At 35.4% G+C, this 20,771-nt stretch overlaps 1 protein-coding gene across 2 annotated transcripts in view; it reads right to left on the reverse strand.

The window, feature by feature from the left end:
• The window catches only part of TMEM161B (transmembrane protein 161B), a 64,537-nt gene that overhangs the window by 41,244 nt on the left and 2,522 nt on the right, over nt 1–20,771 (reverse strand). For both annotated transcript variants that reach the window (XM_065740526.1, XM_065740527.1), the window contains exons 2-7: nt 15,272–15,375; nt 11,312–11,392; nt 7,643–7,740; nt 6,069–6,225; nt 1,353–1,504; nt 765–825 (exon numbers count right to left, since the gene is read on the reverse strand). In XM_065740526.1, coding sequence (XP_065596598.1) covers nt 765–825; nt 1,353–1,504; nt 6,069–6,225; nt 7,643–7,740; nt 11,312–11,392; nt 15,272–15,375 — 653 coding nt within the window. The remainder of the gene's footprint in view (nt 1–764; nt 826–1,352; nt 1,505–6,068; nt 6,226–7,642; nt 7,741–11,311; nt 11,393–15,271; nt 15,376–20,771) is intronic.

Raw genomic sequence — 20,771 nt, forward strand, 5'->3', positions numbered from 1 at the left:
AAAGATCTGTTCCACAGAAATAAAGATTTCATTCCACAGTTCAGGCACGATACTTGAGAATTTCCATGTCAGGAATTGAAGCTTATCCCTCGCTGTAAGGATACACTCCATAATACATATGACAGCACACATGTAAGGAAAGTTGTACTAAGAGTCTCTTTTACAATATACAAAGGCTATCTATGACAGTGACTGAATACACAAGTAACATCACAAGCAACAGCACACTCCTTTCACAGCTCATACAAAACTTGAGATATCCTGTAGCAAGCAGATGTATTTGTGAAAGAGGAAAACACTACAGAAATTAAGAGATGCAACCAAAGGCCAAAATTTACTCCTAAAGACAACTTCATTGCAAGCTCCATCTGAAGTGTCTAAAGCTTTTGTGCACATTCATCCTCTTACATATCACAGGAACAACAGAAAGATACTTTTCTGCTTTAAACAGTCCCTTCAGTGTTGCAAAGATTCCTTAAGAACTACCATGAAAAATATATTTATACATTTGAATTTATGTTTTTTAAAAGAACTACAGCCAAACTACCAGGGTAGAGACTATATCCAAATTAAAGAGAAAACACAGATACCTCTAAATATTGGTGAATTATTCTCATTAATACACCTCTTCACATTTTTTGAGAGCATGTACAAACAGCATGTACAAACAGCACAATTTGCTAGACAAATGCTTGCTAAGAAAATCCAAGTGGTTCAGTTATAAATGCAAACATAATGTAAAACAATGTATATCTAGGACTTACTGGGATTCCAAACCCTGCTTTTCAAGAAACTGCATAGCACTTTCTGAGAAATTTGAGAATCCTGCAGAGACAAATACATCATATGTATTTTATCACAGTAAAAACAATCTTTTTCCCCCCCAAGTAAAATGCAACAGAACAGTACATCTTTTGAAAAGTATTCATATCCTAGGATAATTCTTTCACATGCTAATAACTTCGCCACAATGCAATAAAACTTGGATATCAACAGTCTTTGACAGTACCTATTTGATACTTGAACATTTCATGAACATTGATGGAATTAACACTGACTTATAGACCAAGTACTATTCCTTACTTTTTTTCAGTAGAGGAATTCCATTACTAAATGCAAGGCAAAACAGGCTAAAAATAAAACTGGAAGGCAAATGTAAACAAAACAAAACAAAAAGGCATTTTACATTTTTAAAAACAAAGCAGGGAAAACAGACAGACTATTCACCAGAATAAGTGTATCACTTAGCTGTTAAAACTAACAGAGGTATTCTCAAAAATATCCCAAAGACCTGAAATAAATCCAATCATGAAATAAATAAGACTGTTGCAAACACTAAAGAAGGGAGTTACCTGATTCCAGTCCAAACTCTAGATAGTTTTCTGTCACAATCAAAATTGCCATTGCTTTCACAAAGAAGAAAAAGCCAAATGTGACACAGACTGATCTTTCACCTCCTTCCTCTACCTTGAAATAGTGAGTGGTCAATGAAAACAGCACCTTACTACAGAAGAAAAAGGTCAAGGAAAATTAAAGATGAAAAATAACAATATTTAAGAATTACAAAGCAGTATTTTTATCATTTGCACTAAGGCTGTTCTATGATGTGCCAATTCCACACTAATGGATAGTGAAAAGCACGGATAAAAAAGATGCATAGCTAGGAACATGCTTATATTCTGAAATATAGTTTTGATTTAGACTTAATGATGGTCAATTGCAGTAATATTCCTTATTAACCCAAGACAATAAAAGCATAGTTTATACATACAAATTATACATGTTATATCAAACCAAAAATAGGACAATTTTCATCTTCAGTGTAAAAGATCAACCTAAATGAAGAATACTCCAAACTACATAATGTAAGATTTAATGCATTTCAAATTCAAAATTCAAAATCTTATTTATAAATCCAACAACTATGATTCTAGGAAAATGAATAAAAACATTTTTAACCAGAAGCCATACATGCTCTTCCAGGACACACAATCCCAAGATGTACGTACAAACAGCAAGAGACTGGGTTCTCCAACAAGGTCTACTATCAATAATGGGATAAGCTTTCATTTCTAAAGAGATAACTTCTACTCACAAGAAGTACAGACCTGCCTAAAAAGAAGCTGTGAGAAATGTCATGCAATTGCTGCCTAGATTATGTCATGACTTCTGCTAAGCAGAAAACACACAAAAAGATTGTTGCTGTGTTTCTCAACTTTCACATGCACGTATTCAAGATTTCTCATCTATCAAAGATAATACACAAAAATTACAGCATGTTTAATACTACCTATACACCAAAAAAATCTATGCCATTCTCATTTTGGAAAGAAAAAAAATCCTATCTCATCTACTATGATCTATTAATTCTTTTCATGTAACCCTACTGTCATAAATATGAACATCTAAGAGATTGCAGAATGGTAGATGTTGGAAGGGACCTCTAGACCTCTAAAGGAGGTTCCCTGCAGCAGGTTACACAGGAGAATGTTCAGACAAGTCTTGAATAACTCCAGAGAAGAAAATTTGACAACCTATCTGGGGTGCCTGCTCCAGTGCTCGGTCACCCTTTAAAGATCGCCTACCCTGTTACAAAATAAAATGCTCACTGAGCAACTAAATGCATTTCTAAATACATTAATGCATTTCTAAAAATAACCACCTCAAATAGGTAAGTACAATGTTTATAACATATTGTCAACTCTTGTAAGCTGCAGCTCATTATATTTGACATTTTTCCCCAAAAAGCTGTTAGTATTAACTAGTTTATATTTAAATAAATGCTTGGAAAATACTCAAGGCATTACCTGTTTAGAAAAAAAACAAAACAAAAAGAAGGATTTAAATTTGTCTTCTCTCATTTTTTTCCCACTAAGCAGTAATAATCATTTATATTAGCATGTCTTTACATACTGCAAGTATTTTAACACGTAGATTCCAAAATAATAGATTTTAGTGTTTCTATTCAAAACATTTGAACAGTCATCAGTAAGTATCTCATGGAACTAGTTATGCAATATCACACTTAATTAAGCAGCACATATTTAACATATGCAATGCTACATTTCATATATTACATATTTCAGCAACATGAAATAATAAAATGCAGCAAAGCGCTCGCATATTGATATTAAGGCAGCCATAAAACAACATCCAACAATTCCTAAGAGTAATCAACTTAAGTTTCCATTGTACTTTACTGGTCTGATATCTGATACTTGTACCTAAAGGAGGACTTATCTCATCCTAAAAAGAAATGTATAATGGCTTTCTTCATGTGAGACATTATTTGTCGAACTGTCCCTCTGATGCCATCTGACACACAGCAACAACATGTAAAGGGATACAGGTAGGAATGTTCAGCTTCTACCATCAAATCATCAACATCTGCCTCTAACATCATGGACAAGCATCAGGAGATGCTACTTTCAGAGCAACCCACATAATTATTGACATCCTTTTGCACCCACTTTCTCAACTGAAAGCAGTCAACCAAATTTTTCCAACACTTAAATCATCTGGTACTGTCATACTGAATTACTACACAGCTGTACAGATTTTAAAAGGAGCACCGAGGCCTGATATCATAACACAAGAACTCAAAAGTTTTCTTCTGAAATCTTTTCACTCAGCTAGGTTCCAGTCATTACAAAGACTGTCTGATCAGTACTACAGTGTATCACTCTCTGCACCAACTCCCTTCAATCAAACCATTGTAATGCTAAGAATAAGTTACATTAACATGTTTATGTCAGTGTTAACTCTCATAAATGAACAAGTTTAGAATGTGCTACTTAGTACTGCAGACTTCTGTATCACCACTACATGGAGCAATGGCCACAACATTTCACCCCATCAGTCCAGGAACTGTAGTCATATAAAGTCAATCTCTGTTCAATAGTAGGGAGCAGTGACTTCATCAGGATTTCTACAAAATCATCTACTGCTCCATAAAAATAAGGTCAGTTTAATACTGTGTGAAAAATAACAAGCAAACAAAAAAAACCAAAAAACCCCAGTAAATACAAGTTGAACAAAGTGGCACAAGACTAGTCCTAACTAGTACATTTCCTTCATACAATCAATGCATGACCTACTACTGGGTTACAAATTAGACACTCCATAGTATTGTCTGAGAAGAATACTGGTTCTTTAGCTAAGACATAACTGCAAAAATATTAGAACATGAAGTTCACTATTAAGATTACTAAATTAAATTTAGCTTCTAGCTTATGATTGTTTGCTTTCAATACTATCCTATCTGATCTTACAATTTAAAAAGTCAGTACTTTTAAACATCATGTCAATATGTACACCAAACATGGTTTTCACAACAGTTTCTCTCACACTGAAAAAAATTATTCGTTTCCTGCTATGCTCAAGAATCTCCACAGCAGAAGTTACATTTAAAATCTGACGTGTACATGGAATTTGATAACACATTTGAAGATGTTTAGGGTGTGAAATGTCCTTTATGCCAGTGTTTTGAGAAACCAAAAATTAATTGCTCTTTGTCTTATGAATTCTAACACACAAAAATTTCCTCTTTCCTATAAAATCTATGCCAATATATAGTTCACAACTCTATTCCACCGAAAGCTGCAACCAATGCAATATTATTTAAGTTGGTTATGCCCAAGTCTAAAAAAGGAAGCAAACAGAGCATTGCCACCAATAAACTTAACACTGTATGAAGCTCTTTTTTTTTTTTTTTTTTCTCCCATAAACTCAGTAACCTCATGCTCCTTCTCATTACGGGAATCAGAAATGTTAGTTTTCATCAGTTATTTCCTAAGCCGTGGATGTTTGCCTCTGCCAAGATTCCTGTCCTTGCCAAACTAAATAATAATAAAAAAAAAGGGTGCCTGATTACATAGTTATAACATCATTAAAAGGTGTACAAGAGCCAGACACTGATTTTCCTGTCACCATGCAGCAGATCAGAAAATAACCTTTTGGTCTGTGGATCTGATAAATACAAGTCAATGGAAAAAAAAACTGGTCTGGAAACAAGGTACTGACAGGCATTTCTTTCCATACCTAATCAGCTCAGTCACCTAACAAGTTCATACTCATGACCTGGAAAATTATGCATTTCACTTACACTTCAAGCTAGTCAGAAAAGGAATTTGTCCTTACTCTAAAGGCACAGGAGAGTAAATTTTGAATATATATTATATATTCAAAATATATTCACTTATATAATTATATCTAACAGCACTTGATCTGTCCATCAGTTGTTAAGGCAGCAAAGGAGCTGCACAGATTTATCTTCCAACTCCTCCCTCCCTAACCTGCACTCCTCGAGGGCTTTATTTGATTCTTTTGCTTCATCACCTCTCCTATCTTTAAAAGGCAACTTTCCTCTCCAAAGACTATGGCTGGTCTGTGGAAATCAGTAGTTAATTATGGTGAAACCATCCACAGTCTTCTCTACCAAATGCAAACAGAACAGCTGCTTTTTATGGTTCAATATTGCTTGTTTCCTAAAATACGTTGGTTTTTTTTCATTTTCAGAACAGAACGTTGCTTTTCACAGATCACTGAAAACACAGTACCACCTCAGCTCTGACAACTATACATTTTCTTTTGAACTGTATCTAAAAAAAAATAAATAAAGTTTTGAATTCTAAACTTATGAATTCATGCAAACAACTTTGCAACAAATGATGATTTACTTTCTTGTATTATTTAGTTCAGGAAGTATGAGGCTAAATGCAACAAAAAATAGTACATAGTAAATTGCATGCTTCAAAAATTATCAACAATCTGTATGGACATCAATGTTTGACTGACAGGCTGGGCAAAATTTAGTTCAGAACAGCTACACATTACATTATTTCCACATTCACATAGCTGTATTTTTTTTATAAATGGTTTGGTATGAATGTTTATAAGCTACTTATATCAGCGTGTACAAAGAAGAATGCCACAGCATATACATTACCTGAAAATGATGCTACCTTATACAATTCTTTTTCCAAATGATAAATATTTATTTATTCTGTAAAACAACAATAGAGAGCTTTCTATGAATTTCTATGATATAAGAAAACAGAAAAGGATACACTGCAAAAGCCAAGACAAGAAGACACCACACTACGCTGATATTCATTTCTTGTGAGGGCTTCATAATGCTGTAATACACTTCAGTCACCACATACACAACTGTAGCTGCAACAGTGAAATCCACCAACCACTGATATTCAGGAAAGTAATGCAATGCTAAAAAATACAAGTTTGCAAATGTTATGGCTGTGATATTTTTAAGGCAGTTATTGTCATAGACAGAATACAATGACAATTAATTGTTTTAAAGTAACTGATTTAGATGTAACCAGATTATTGAAGTTAAGAGCATCAACAACGAAAATGTCACACTTTTTTTCTATTCTACAACCTCTCCTTCTAACTCGTACGTCTCTCTTCACCTCTGTGAAGATTCTGGGTTGGTACTAAGAAATTTTATAAGGCTAAAATTTTGTATTTACCATCTCAGCTTTTACATATTAACCTAATTAATTCAAAGACCATAACTAGTTTTCATCTCAATATCATGATAGAAAATGGCTCTCCTCTTTAGCTACAGTTCAAGGTAAGGGTTCAAGACTAAAAGGTTACCAGCTATCACTTAATATTCTCTTAAAAAAATACTAAGCCATTCACAGTTTGCTAAACATCGTTAACATCTTCTGCACAGTAATAAATCACTGACTCCACCCTAACATTTCTATTATTCATGAAAAGGAAGCACCCACAGATGCTGGAAAGTGTGAAGAGCAATTCATGATAAGGAAGCCCAGCCTGCTGCTCCCTAACACCACACCTAGATCAGAAGGGTTAAAAAGCCACAAAACACTACGCAGCATTTGTATGCTGACTGTGAGATACAAGATGACTAACGCAGCATATTAGTTAAATTCAGATATTTCCAAGTCCTGTACTTACTTTGAAATAATAATTTTGTTAGATTTAAAATGCTTGTATACATAGCTCTTTAAAAGCAGTTAAATGCAAAGTTGCATTCATATCCACAAACATTCATGAAAACATTTATGCATATGTATGCAGCATGTGCATACAATAATGTAAATAAAGAAATAGATAGCAGAAATGCATAGAAAAGCCTTAAGGTTACATATGTAAAAAAAATTGGTTATGATTAAGGAATCAAAAATTACCATCTAAAAAAATGAGCAACTTTCAAAACATTTAACATTGCTTATTCCTGCACTGTCATTTTTGGTAACTAAGCATTTTAACTCAGTTTTATCTGTGCAGGTCTAGATTTCAATGCAATAGTTTCCTATTTTAGGCCAGCAGAAAGCATATGTTTCAACGTCTGTCAGTTGTCATTTTTTTCTACAAAGCTACGATCTGTTTCAAATACACCACAATGTGATCCTTTCCATGTTGCCTCATATTGCTTTGGATGCCTACTGTAACAATTTCTGTAACCTCATTTAACACTCTTTACATCAGCTGTCAATAAAAAAGATATTCCAACATTTATTGCAAATATATATACAAATATATATATATATATATATATATATATATATATATATATATATATATATTTGATAGAAAATACCAGGATGTATTTGATACAGTACATCATCGACAGCATCCTTATTCTTACCAATAGTGTCCCTTTCAGTCACAGACTTTGTTTCCAGATGAAGATCGATATCTTTTGGAATGGTTAAAGGCTTGTTTTCAATGTGACCATTATATTTTCTGTAACAAAAAACAATACATACAGACTGATTTTCTCTTAAATGCAAACACTTTCATCTAGATTGCTAAAAGCAATAATCCAACCTTAAAGAGTTAAGAAACAATAACGCATGCCAATAATTACTGGGTTTATCTTTTGAGGTTCTAATATACTATGATGGTCATGCACATTAGTCTAAGTAGCTTCTACATGCAGTATCCTAGATATGCACTGAGACACAAGCTGGGTGGCACTGTTTACTCCATCCCACTGTTCAGGCAGACAGGAATCTGTACAGTGGTCTCATGAGTAACCACAGTCCCAATAGTTCAGTAATATGAGTACCACAATAAAAAAGAATATATCTGTCCTGACAAACAAATGTCTTAAGAAAATCAAAGCTGAAATGAAGCTTTCCAAATGAACTCTAGGCAACATTCCAAGTGCACTGCCCCCAGAAAATCAGATTTCCTAAAATAGCAACAGGCTTTTTTGTCCCAACAGTTTTTAAGTTTGTTGCCTAAGCTAGAGTAACCTAGATCCTTGAAAGATGCATCTTATCAGCCACCAAGAAAAGAACTGTAAGGCAGTTTTCTGATTTAAAAGGATGGCTGCAGACAAGGCATTGACCAAATTCAATTCATAACCTGCCTGTGAAGAAAAGTAAAAACAATTATCACCATATTATTAGCAATCCTAGAGATACAGTAGACCTCAAAAAGAAATAATACATCATGCTCCTTCAGAGGAAATAGGCAAACAATGCATACTATGATGCTGAGACAGGGTTCAAAAAAACAGGTTCCAGGTTTTAGCCATTCCTCCAGAGCACAGCAGATAAACAGAGGCTTTAAGAAGAGCATAGAGATTAATTTGGTCCTATTGAGTATACAGATGGAAAGTTCCTTACATGTAGAGAAAGACTAAGGCAAACAAAGGCCAACCCTTACATTGCTAAACCCTTCCTGACTTCCAGTGTTAAGCAACTTGAGAATAATTTAAGCCAGGTAATACATCTTTTGAAATAACATTTTTTTTTCTTTTTTTTTTACATGAATTTATTCAATAATCCCTTTCTGAAACACTCTGACATTTGTTTACCTATGCAGTATCTTGGGGCAAGTAGCTTCACAATGTGTGTCCCACGTTAAAAAGTCCTGACACCTGCCTGCTCTCCTAAGCTCATTTAGATGCTCCTTGTACAACATGGCACTGTCTTTACTACTCCCTATCCACACCCTGTGCCCACTGCATACATAGCTGTATCCTTGCATGAAAGCCTTATTCTAGCCATCATCATTCCCCCTTTCTAGTTCCACAGAATTATCTTCTAAACACAGTACAAACAAAAATCTAATATATAATATGAAGCTTTATTATTCTTCTAAAATTGCTGGTTATAAATAAACAGTTTTGAACAACCATCTTTTTCCCACAGCGAAGAGATAAAGATAAAAAAGAATGCTTAGAGCAACAAGAGTGATTTTTTTCTTCTGGAGCTTTGAAACTGTATTAAAACCATCATCTTCAAACTAAGCCATGCTACAAGCTCAAAACCCTAGAGGACTACAATCAAACAGTATACTCTGCCAGATTTCAGAACAGCACCTCTGAAATCAGAAAAGGAGAGGTGGATTTTCCAGAGAAAGAAGAATTCTTGGCACAGAAGCATTAAAAAGAAATTACTGTAACTATGAGAATGTTTTTAAAGAGTAAGATCATCTTAGTTAACATATGAGCTGAGAGTACAACCAGAAAGAGTTAATAAACACTATTTTTTAATGTGATACTAGTTCTTACTATCACTCAAAGCACAAGAATTTTAATGGGCAAATTGAAAAATGAGGATAAAAATCTAAAGCACCATTCAAAAGTCTGTCCAGGTCTACATGAGAACTTGTCAAGAACACTTTAATACAAACAACTGCCTACAACTATAGTATTTTCTTGGTTACATATTAATTTATTGTGATAAATGCATCAATCTTATTGTAATTGAATGACACCAACAAATTTGTCTGCGTAGCCACGAACACACTGCACCACATTTGAGACATTAAATGAAGTATTTTCACAGTTGAAAAGTGATTCAATGTATATATGTGGCTTGTGATACAGTTTCCTACTACTTTTCACAGTACATTTTCCTAAGGTTGCAAAGTTAAAGTTTATGTATCAGTACAAAACAACATGCCATGTTTCTACAAAGCAGTGAGTGTGCAATTGCTCTGGTGAAAGTGATCACTTGTGCTTTAAAAAGCAGAAGGTTGCAACACTAACAAAAGAGATTAATAAGGTAAAATTATTTTGTTGACATGACTTTTGCATAAGGCTCCCATTTATGGACCTAAACATTCAGTTTTGTCATATAAGTTATTTTACATATAGATATTACTGATTAGATGAACATTTATAAACTGTAACACTAGTCATGATTCTTTTAACAAGTTGAAGGAAAACAGCAAAATGTTAGATAAGTAACTTCCAAATTTAAGAGTATTGTGACAAATATGTAAATAGATACTTATGCTAAAGGAACAACTCTTTACCCAAAAACAGAGCAAGTTTCTTGAGTAGCTTAAAAGCTTTGAAAAAAAAATGCATGAAGGATAGTTACATGAGAACTTTGTGAATTAATACAGGTGTTAGGAATTGTATGACAGCATTTCATATCAGACTGAAAAAGGATGAAAGGAAATAAAAAAGAAAGCAGAGTATATTTTGCTGTTTCTTTTAAACAAAACCAATTCCAATTTTTTTATTTATTTTTTAATCATCACAGTAAGCTCAACCACCTCATCAACAGTCTTGGCTTTTGGTGCAATTCTACTTTTGGTAAGTCTGTTGGAGACCTTCATGACTGAACGAGAATCCTGTTTTCATCTGAAGCTGATGGACAGCGATCTCATTACTCCCTGTTTTCCTCCTGCTAGGTCAAACAAGTCAAGCTGTTCCAGACTCCTCTTGTAAGACAGGCTGTTTCCTGGATGATCCCAGCAACCATTCTGTTCATCTGCTCAAGTCTGAATTAATTTTTCTTGAACATGAGTGAACAGAACTTTTCACAGTAATAACAATAAAGTTCTACACGAGTGCTTTATGCAAAAGTATTAATACTTCCACTGGAAGTAACTCAACTAATAAATTCTAGGAGCACATTTACCTTTTTCACACCTGTTTAAGACAGTAATGGTTCAGAATAACAATCCTATATTCAAGAATTATACTCAAATTTCACCTAAAAATGAGAAGCTTAAACCCTACAGAAGATTTGCTTTCCTCAGACTCCATGAAACAAGTAAAGTGATTTAAAAAATCCCTGTAACCAAATAAGCAATTTCATAAACCATATTTAGGATGGGGAAACATTCACTGCTGAACAACTTGGGAATGTTCAGCTCTCTACTACAACAGAAGAATACAATTCAGTACAGAGCTGTGACAACACAAGCACTGCAGTCATTGCAACAAGCAGTTTTAGAGTGACAGAAAAAGACAGAAGTTGGCCAAAGTTGTTGTACAGATCACACACACACACACACACACACACAAAAAAAAAAGAGGAGAAATAAGCTTAAAACAAGTACTTACCTATCTTTTTTGCTCTTCCCTCTTTGTTTCCCTGCAAGAATCCGTAGTTCTTCTTCAGTAGGATGTTGATACCATCGTAAACTAAGGCAAAAGAAAATTGCATGTAAAACAATGCCAAAACTAGCAATGTAGAATGATTTAAAAAACTCACACATAACTATATATCAACACAGATGTGTATGTTTACTAAAATAGCAGTCACTGTACTGAACAACAGCTAACCTTCAGTGCACTTCGGCACAAGTTACTTACTAGATACCATTAGAAAGTTTTACAGCTACCCCTTCACTTCTCAAAACAACTGTTACCTGTCTTTTTTTCTTAAACAGACAAGATCATAATGTCTGTATTTCTGTCCTAAGCAACATCATCCCAGGGATACCTTCAGCTCTTACTACGAAAAGGACAGCAGCTTACAACAGCGCAGATATGTAAACATTAAAATATGTAACTGCTGTCTAGAAAAATAGTTGCATATTCTACTACCTCAGTTATGGATTTCACACAAGAGTTACTGAAAAAACAAAAATCACTAATTTACATGTAAACTGTACAATTTTCCACTTTCACACATAAATGTGCCATCCATTTATTTAAAAGGCAAGTGGTGGCAAGTAAGTTCTGAAGGGGGAAAAAAGATCTCAGTAATTTTACTCAAATTTCTAAGCAAGAACATTAGTAGCTCAAGCACGTTTTTTCCTACACAGCAAAAGTGAGCTGCTCTTCAGATTTTGGATGGCTGTCACTCTGAATCTTTTGCTAAAATGTTAACACAGAGAAGTCCAAATACAAACATACTTGGAAGATTTATCTGTATTAATGTACTTTTGTTGTTTGTTTGTTTTTTTCCTGGAGAAGGACACTAATTTATGAAACAGTTTCATACAAGGTAATAAACAAGACAGAGCACCGGTATCCATAACTATCATTATTACTCAAATTAGGAAGATCTCGTTAAGTAAGACCACCCACATCTACATTGATGAATCTGAGATGCTTCAGACAAAATTCTGGTTCTGTTTAGTATGCTAACATAAATCAAGAATACTTAAGCCATAACTTGGCCTTCATTATGCTACAAAAATTTGTTGCAAGTGATTCAAAATTACAAGTAACATTATACAAAAACATTTTATTTAGTTAACAAAGCTTACCAGTCTCCAGTTTAAAATCACAAAACTCAAAAAAGGTGAACACATTTTCATAAAGTTAGAGATAAAAAAAAAAAGTTTGCATTTGCTTTAGCATGTTTAAAACTGAGATCCCAGAACTGACTAGTCTGTAGCTTGATAGAGCCTACTCTGAAGACCTGCACAAACATGCCCCAGTTAATCTGAATGACTGCTTGTAATGACTGTAGAACAGAACATCAGTTTTCTCCTGATGTGGCCTGGAAATAGGACAAGAGACGCTGAACAACCTAAAAGCAACTTTTTGGTAGAGACAGATTTACTAGCTAAAAATGCAAAGGCCTAGGTAGATACTTGGGCTGCCAATTCATTGACTTCAATAAATATGAATGTTCATATTCTGTTCAAGATCTGAAAAGGTTTGTATTCCTTTTCAAATATAAGTAAACTGTGTTTCAGCAGCTAAAGACAGCCATCCACTCTACAAGTGAAAAAACACCTTACATCTGTCTATTCTAACAACTGTTTTAAATGTTGACGTCTACATTTCCTTTTAATAGGCTTTGAATGTACACATACAGGCATCATGAAACAAGCTGGTTGCTTGAAGGTTCTGCATTTTCTAATGACAATGCAGAACTAAAGACAGCCATCCACTCTACAAGTGAAAAAACACCTTACATCTGTCTATTCTAACAACTGTTTTAAATGTTGACGTCTACATTTCCTTTTAATAGGCTTTGAATGTACACATACAGGCATCATGAAACAAGCTGGTTGCTTGAAGGTTCTGCATTTTCTCATGTGTTTGTCTTCACACCCCTTTAGGAAGGACTATCTCTTGAAGCTATTTCAGATTACTTCTTTGGGGCCTCCCAATCCTTCCAAAGAAAAACACTTAGGCCTAATAACTTAAACTGGCTCTGGTAATTACAGTCTAGTTGAAAATAATATATTGACAGGAAACAACAAAGAGGTAGTAACATCTCCTAGGAAAGCTGGACTTAACTATGTACGTAAAACATTCTACCACCTTGCTTACAGAGGTCCATCTAAGAAAATACTTCACAAATAGACAGTGCTTAGAAAAACAGGTTTATATATGCTTGTCATATAAACTATAAAAAGAAAAATGATTATTTTATGACATAAAAATTCAGATCCTGTTTCAGTAAAGTTCCTGACTCGATTTTATTTCTGAAACAGAAAGTCTTCACAGCTTTTTACAAAATTCTAGTATTCAGAGTCTTAGTCATAATGCAAAATTATCACAAAATTGCAGTGAACTAGAATAGCTACCTTATAAATAGAATGCTGAAAAGAAACAATGAGATATTCAAGGTTACTAACATGAAAGGCAGTGAGACACCCACTGACCTCAGTGGGACCACAATTCCAAAGTGCTGGTGCAGAAATCCTGCTTTATGTACTTAGCAGTCTGTACATGTGCAAAGATTAAAAAGAAGAAAGGGTGACCAAAAATATATCAGAAAAGCAAGCCTTTCCCTGGCAGAACATTTGCCTTAGAATATGACTACAGAAACTGAAAATGCCTTAAGAATGAAGGACACAGGCATAATATTGAGCAATTCTTAGAACATTAAAATTCTGAAATGAACATTAAAACAAACGTTTTATATTTAAGAAGTAGGAGATATAATTTGAAATATAATTTATATACTATGACAGTAATACACTAGAAACAATGAAGATATGAAGTTTCATATTCTTTAAAAATTTTCAAGAGTTCACTTATATTATTCTTTTTAGAGAAAAAAAAAGAGGTTGTCAATACTCTGCATGTGTGTCAACAATTAAACTTCCCAAAACATTTAAGAATATGATTCTTTTTCCCATCATCTGCCCATTGATTACTTTCCAGTTCCACTTCACCACTGTTACGGTGATGTTTAACACACATTTATTTAACTGTGTGTTAAATGTCACACTAGAGACATTCTTCATGGGTGATCATTTAACAGTCTGAAAGGGGAAAAATTTAAAAAAGCAAAACAAAATAAAAGAACAGTAATTCCAAAATATTGAGGGGAAAAAAAACAGTGGATAAATACACAAGACCATTAAGACTACTGTGAAATATACTTTCATTCAAGGAAACTCCTTCAGAAATCACAGAGCAGATAGTGTTCTCCGGGTTTTAACAGTTCCAAAACACATCATACTACCTCCTGATCATTCAAAGTACTTTTCTTCCCAGAAGAAAAAACAAAGTGTTTCTGTTACTTTTAATATTTAAGATACTGATTCATATTCCCAACAGCTGCTATTTTCAGTTATTACGGATACTGCCACACAGGGAATGCTCCCCTTGCAACACATTATGTCTGTTTGATCTATTGTTATGAAGAAGTACTATACTGAAATTTATAATGATCCTGTCCTATGACGTTTTTAAAACCACAATTTTTAATAAATACGTAAGCACTCTGTTTATGCAAGGCTAATCAGTACAACTGTCATAAATATTGAGGTACTGCAGAGAAAGAAGTCCTTTGGTTCCAAACAGCATTTACCTCAGCTTTTCAGTATTAAATTACATAGTTTGTACTTTTAGAAAGGTAAGAGCTGGAAAACAGCTAGCTTTATATCTGGTACAATTAACAGCAACAAGTCTATTCTTTCTCGGCAGCACTACCTTTATACCTTCAATCTGCATCAAGAGTCACCATGCTGTGTAAAGTTCAAGAATAGCAAGCAAATTAATTACTTTTCAAGAAAAACTAAATCAGTAATGTTGTACTGTTTCTACTGTGATGCATAATTGCTCTACCACACTCACACATCATGTATCAACAGCTTCTTATCTTACCTGCCACTACAGAGAAGCCAACGAGCAAGAGAATAGTGAGGTATGATCTTCTGTATGACACTAGCCATTACCATGGTAACCACCAACTGTACACCTATCACACCCTGTAGAGGAATAAGTTAACAATAAGTCAATATGTGCTTTTAATATCTGCTGAAATACCTTTACGTTTGCTGTCACATTTTAAAAACACCTCCATGTAACAGGGATAATATTTTTTTGATTTTTTAATCTGGAAAGAAAAAACCCCAAGCTGTATCAGAGTCCAGGAAATCCCCTGGAACCTGCAATAAACAACTACATCCTTTCCAAGAAGAACAGACACCACAAGTCCAGCTGGTGCCACCTCCCAGCAGAGTGCCTCAGCTCAATAGATCAGGATGCCACACGTTGACATGGCACTCCATAAAATGTTCCACTGTACAATTACATCACTGATAACAACTCACAGTTTGTGGTCTCTTCTGTTTTGACATGATTTAAGTCCTGATAACCTACAAATCCAGCTTAGTTCACAATTTACTAAATCCACCTCCTGAAATTTCAGCCTCCTGTTAATACAGAGCATTTGCTCCTTACTGCACTAACAGCACAGACAGTGAAGGGAAGGTGCACAACAATCGGTGTAATGTATATTGTATTAACTTCTTTTCTCTCTTCAGAAAGTGTTTTTTTTTTTGTTTTTTTTTAAATTCATCAGAAATTGTACTGTCAGTTCTACTTTTATAAAAAAAAAAAAAAAAAACAACACAGTCCATTCAGTGTAATAGGTGATGCTCTGTACCACTCTTAATGAAACATGATTTAAAAAGATCAAGATAGCACAAACTACTGCTTTCCATTTGCCTTCACTTAAAATGAATGTTACCAGACATCTCATAATGAGGTTTCAATTCTCACTTAGAAGTACTTATTACTTCCTTATAACTTGAAATAACATGTTTGGGTTTTCTTCATCAGTTCAGGCCTGGAACTTGTAAACACAAGGAAGAACAATTTTTAAAGCACAAGGACAAGGGGGACTGATTTTAAACTAAAAGAGGGGAGATTCAGGTTAGATATTAGCAGAATTTTTTTTTAGAGGGCAGTGAGGTCCTGGCACAGGCTGCCCAGGGAAGCTGTGGTGCCCCAACCCTGGATGCACTCAGGGCCACGTTGGATGGGGCCCTGGGCACCCTCAGCTGGGGGTGGCAGCCCTGCCAACAGCCAGGGATTGGAACCAGGTGGTCTTTAAGGTCCCTTCCAACCCAAACCACTCTGTGATCAAAGTTTCTCCAGTACTCTTGAACAACTGCTTCTGCCTTCTTGAAATTTCAACTGTGTCCTTAAATTGCTGCCATCAACTCTTTGACATACCTCGAAAGTACTCACTTTTCATAAAGCTTCCCTTCAGCAAGACCAGGGATCACTGCAATAACACTTTGTAATGGGCCAATAATAGCAGAAATTGTGATATGTCTGCTAATAACATACTATATGGAAAATGCAGTATTTTGCTAACACTTATCTGTATATATTTATCCACTACTTATTTATATGCATGTTAATACACTCTGGAAAAAAAATATACACCATCCCAAGCTATCTTAAATTACAGAATTGCTTTTCCCCACAGAAAACCATGAAACAGAGTTTGTTCTAATTCAGTTTCTGCCTCAATCAAGTCTCCCACATACTTTAAGGTCTTCCCATTACCACTAATATTAGTTTAGCTACTTGTTTCAGGAAAACAAAGGCAGAATAGGTACTGGTTCCAACCAGTATCTTCTGCTTTACTTGACTGTCTAAATTAGCAGATATAGTTCAAAATTGAAAAAACTATCCCTCCTTAATAGAATATGACTTGTTTAAAGGGGAAGACATTAAAGGACAAAGCTCTTTTACAAGACAAAATCTTCTGCAAGAAATAATGATCACAAACTGGATCACAGGATGTTCTGTCTGAAGACCAGGAAGTCACTTCAGTGCACTGCAAGACAGACTAAACAATCATTAGAGACAGAAAGAAGTCAGTACCTTACAGATCAGAGAGACACACTGTCAATCTGTGTACAGCTGAAAATCTCTCAGTCCCAAGGTAACAAGACTGTGAAAGACAGTTAAATCAGTTTCTGTGCAAAACAAAGGCTGTCCAGAAACCTCATGGTCAATGCCAAGAACAAGACAGAACAAACAGATGGTGATTACAATGCCTAATAAGTTGCAGACTTGTGTTTCTTGTGTTTCCATTACAGAAGAATATCTTTGGTCAGAGTTCTCTCAATATCAGTGATCCATTCCAGGAGCTTGAAGTACTTGTGGCATTATTACTTTTGTTTGTGCTACACAGAACAATTTTTATAAGAAAGCTTTGAATAAAACAATAAAGAATGTGTAAGTAGTCTACAATAGCAGTGTCTGCAGTTACATTAAAGGATAAGACAGCCAAACTCCTAAAATCCTTCAAAATGACAGTCTCAAAAGGCAGTATGGTAAGTTTGAACCAAGTACAACCTAGATTTTAGCCTTCACAATCCATACCTCCAGCACCACATAATTAGAGACATTGCTGCTGATAATCAGGGGAACAAAAAGTAAGAATAAGTAACTATGATAAAGCTTCAATACTCTTATCTACAAACAATGTGAGCTTATAACACAAACACAGCTACCTCATAATATTAACAGAAAAAAAGAACATTGTTAGAAGTACTTCATATTTACATTCACAGAACATGCAAAGCAGGAATAACCAAGGTTAATAGTTTTATCAAAGATAGGACTTCAGTCTCCACATTTTGACCTTGCCCAAGGTAATTCTCCCACTCCAACTGTACCATGCCAAGTTTTTTCCCTTGCTCTATCACATACATACATGCTACTAATGTTCAGTAGGTTTACTAGGGGCTTCAAAACTACTTCACATATAACAACCACCAACCCTTCCCATTGCAGGATGGGGGCCGCAATCTGAAGCCAGCAGTTGCATATCCCAGTTGCACTGGGATAACGTGGAACAGAACACCAGTCAAACTACGTGCCTGAAAGAATAGACAAGAGAACACAGCCTTGTGTTCAGAAATACATTGCCAGCTACGTACTTACTGAAGCAACAATTCTTGTAAAAACAAGAGTTTTACAAAGGTGCACTGGAGTATTCTGCAGATGTTCATCAACCCCTCACAGTGGTAGCATACAAAACGTGAAAAAGCTTTTACACTAGTAGCAATCAGCAAGACTTCTAGGAAGATAAAGTAAGTAACTCCTATCATACCAAATTCCAAAAGTGCAGTAGTATGTGTCAAGTCTAGCAGTTAAATAGATACAGTATCTGAAATGCCATTTAATCAATAACATGTTATAGGTCTTATTATTAGACCAGACTTTCCCACGGGATACATTTTCTCCATGAGTGTTTATGTGCACACTCAAGATGAAATTTACAAAAGCAAACTAATGCTTTGCTGAAACACCAGCGCAATTCAAGGTTGTTAAGTGGTGTAAAATACTACACCAGACAAACATAGGAAAGTGAGCTCTCCGTAAAAAAATTTTAAATATATGCCTCCTGTGAAAAAGGTGGTTTTCACAAAATACTTGGAATGATATTTGTCACAGTAATTGGAGACAGTTAAAATCTTTCTATTTGTAAGTTTCAAATTCTGGAAAGACACCTACAAAAAGAGACCTCTTCACAATTTGGATTATTTTTTATAATGACCAAGTTTCCTGATCTTTGTAACTCAGCAGAAATGATTAATCAAGAAGCATGAAGAATACACAAGGAATTCAGGACTACCACCAACTGCTCACCTCCATGTGCCAGTTCTGCCTTGCCCAGTGCCCTTCCCCATGTTCAAAGGATAGTCATAAGCAGGTAGACAGGAGTCAGAAGCAGAATGACTCCCTTTGAATCCAAGGTGCATTGTTTAAAAATCAAACTACAGTCTTGTCAGCCAACATTATTTTAGCCTCTGAGAAACAAGAAACAAGAGTGCTCACTGACCACCATGATTACTCAATTAAGGGTCATTAGGAAAATCAAACTATTGTTGTAGAAATCTCAAGACTAGAACCAAACCACTTTTAAAGTCACAGAATTATCATTACTACTGAAGTAAGCAATAGAGATTTCTGCCCCTTGGGCAGAAAATCAGTACGTACTCAAGGAAGTATTAAATTACAAGGAAAACCAGTTCAGAGATCTGATCTGCAACAATGGAGAAAAAGAAAGGTACAAGATTGTGTTAAAAGAGTTTTAATATCTACCATACTCATATTTACCTATTGACACATTAACTGTGGAAGCTCTCATACTCCCAACCATTAACTTCCTTTATAGAAAGCTTTACCACTGCAAGAATCATTCCAGGAACAAGAAGTGGAAAACATCTGATGCCTCTATAGTACAGTAAACACAGCAGTATTAAGATGCTTGTGCAGAACTGTGAGCATTACAGCTAGAAAGATAAGCCCTTATAGTCACAATACATAGAGTTGTACAAACTGTTGCCACAGTACAGGCTGTGAGCCTACTGATGCAAAAGACTGTTGTACATTTCATTCTACTTTTGAGTCAGAACTGGAGAATGCAGTTTCCACATAGTTTACAAAGAACATATTTTCATGCAACTTATAATCCTTAGTTGTGATTCCGTAACATTTGTCCATACAGCTAGCACCTATCAAGAAGTGGAAATGATTTCTCAAGCTTATCAGGAAGCATTTAACAGACTACACCTTAAAACGCTGAGGCAGTAGGCAGATGTGGTTGCCAAGTCACTCTCCATCATCCTTCCAACAGTCCTGGCTAACCAGGGATGACCCAGTGAACTGGTGACAGGCAAAGGTGACATTCACCTTCAGGAAAGGCCAGAAATATGATCCTGGTAGCTAGAGACCTATCAGTCTCACCTTGGTATCAATGCCTCGGTTATGGAATGGATAATCTAAGGACCCATCACAGATCAAAAGGTCAACCATGGGATCAGGCCCAGTCAGCATGGATTCACGAACAGTAGATCAGGCCTGACAAACTTGATATCATTCTATGACAAGGTCACCTGCCTAGAGGATGAAGGTAAGGCGGTTGACGTGGTCTACCTGGACGTCATTAAAGCCTCTGACACTGTCCCTCACAACATCACCATGGAGAAGCCGGCTGTCCATGTTTTGGATGGGCATATGCTTTGCTGGGTGAAACACTGTCCGGATGGCTGGGCCCAAAGAGTTGTGGTCAATGGAGTTAAAATCCAGTTGGCAGAAGGTCACAAGTGGGGCCCCCAGGACTCAGTACAGGGGCCAATCATATTCAACATCTTTATCAATGACCTTGACGAGGGTATCGAGCACACTCTCATTAAGTCTGCAGACAACAGCAAGCTGGTAGGAAGTGTTGATCTGTCAGAGAGTAGCATAGCACTACAAGGGGACCTGGATAGACTGAACTGATGATCCAAGTACGAGTTTCAAAAGGGCCAAGTGTCGAGTACTTCATTTTGTTCACAACAACCCCAGGCAA

Source organism: Cyrtonyx montezumae, unplaced genomic scaffold (assembly GCF_038088225.1).
Source record: "Cyrtonyx montezumae isolate F1298 unplaced genomic scaffold, pur_monq_1.0 scaffold_27, whole genome shotgun sequence".
In the NCBI taxonomy this organism is placed as follows: domain Eukaryota; kingdom Metazoa; phylum Chordata; class Aves; order Galliformes; family Odontophoridae; genus Cyrtonyx; species Cyrtonyx montezumae.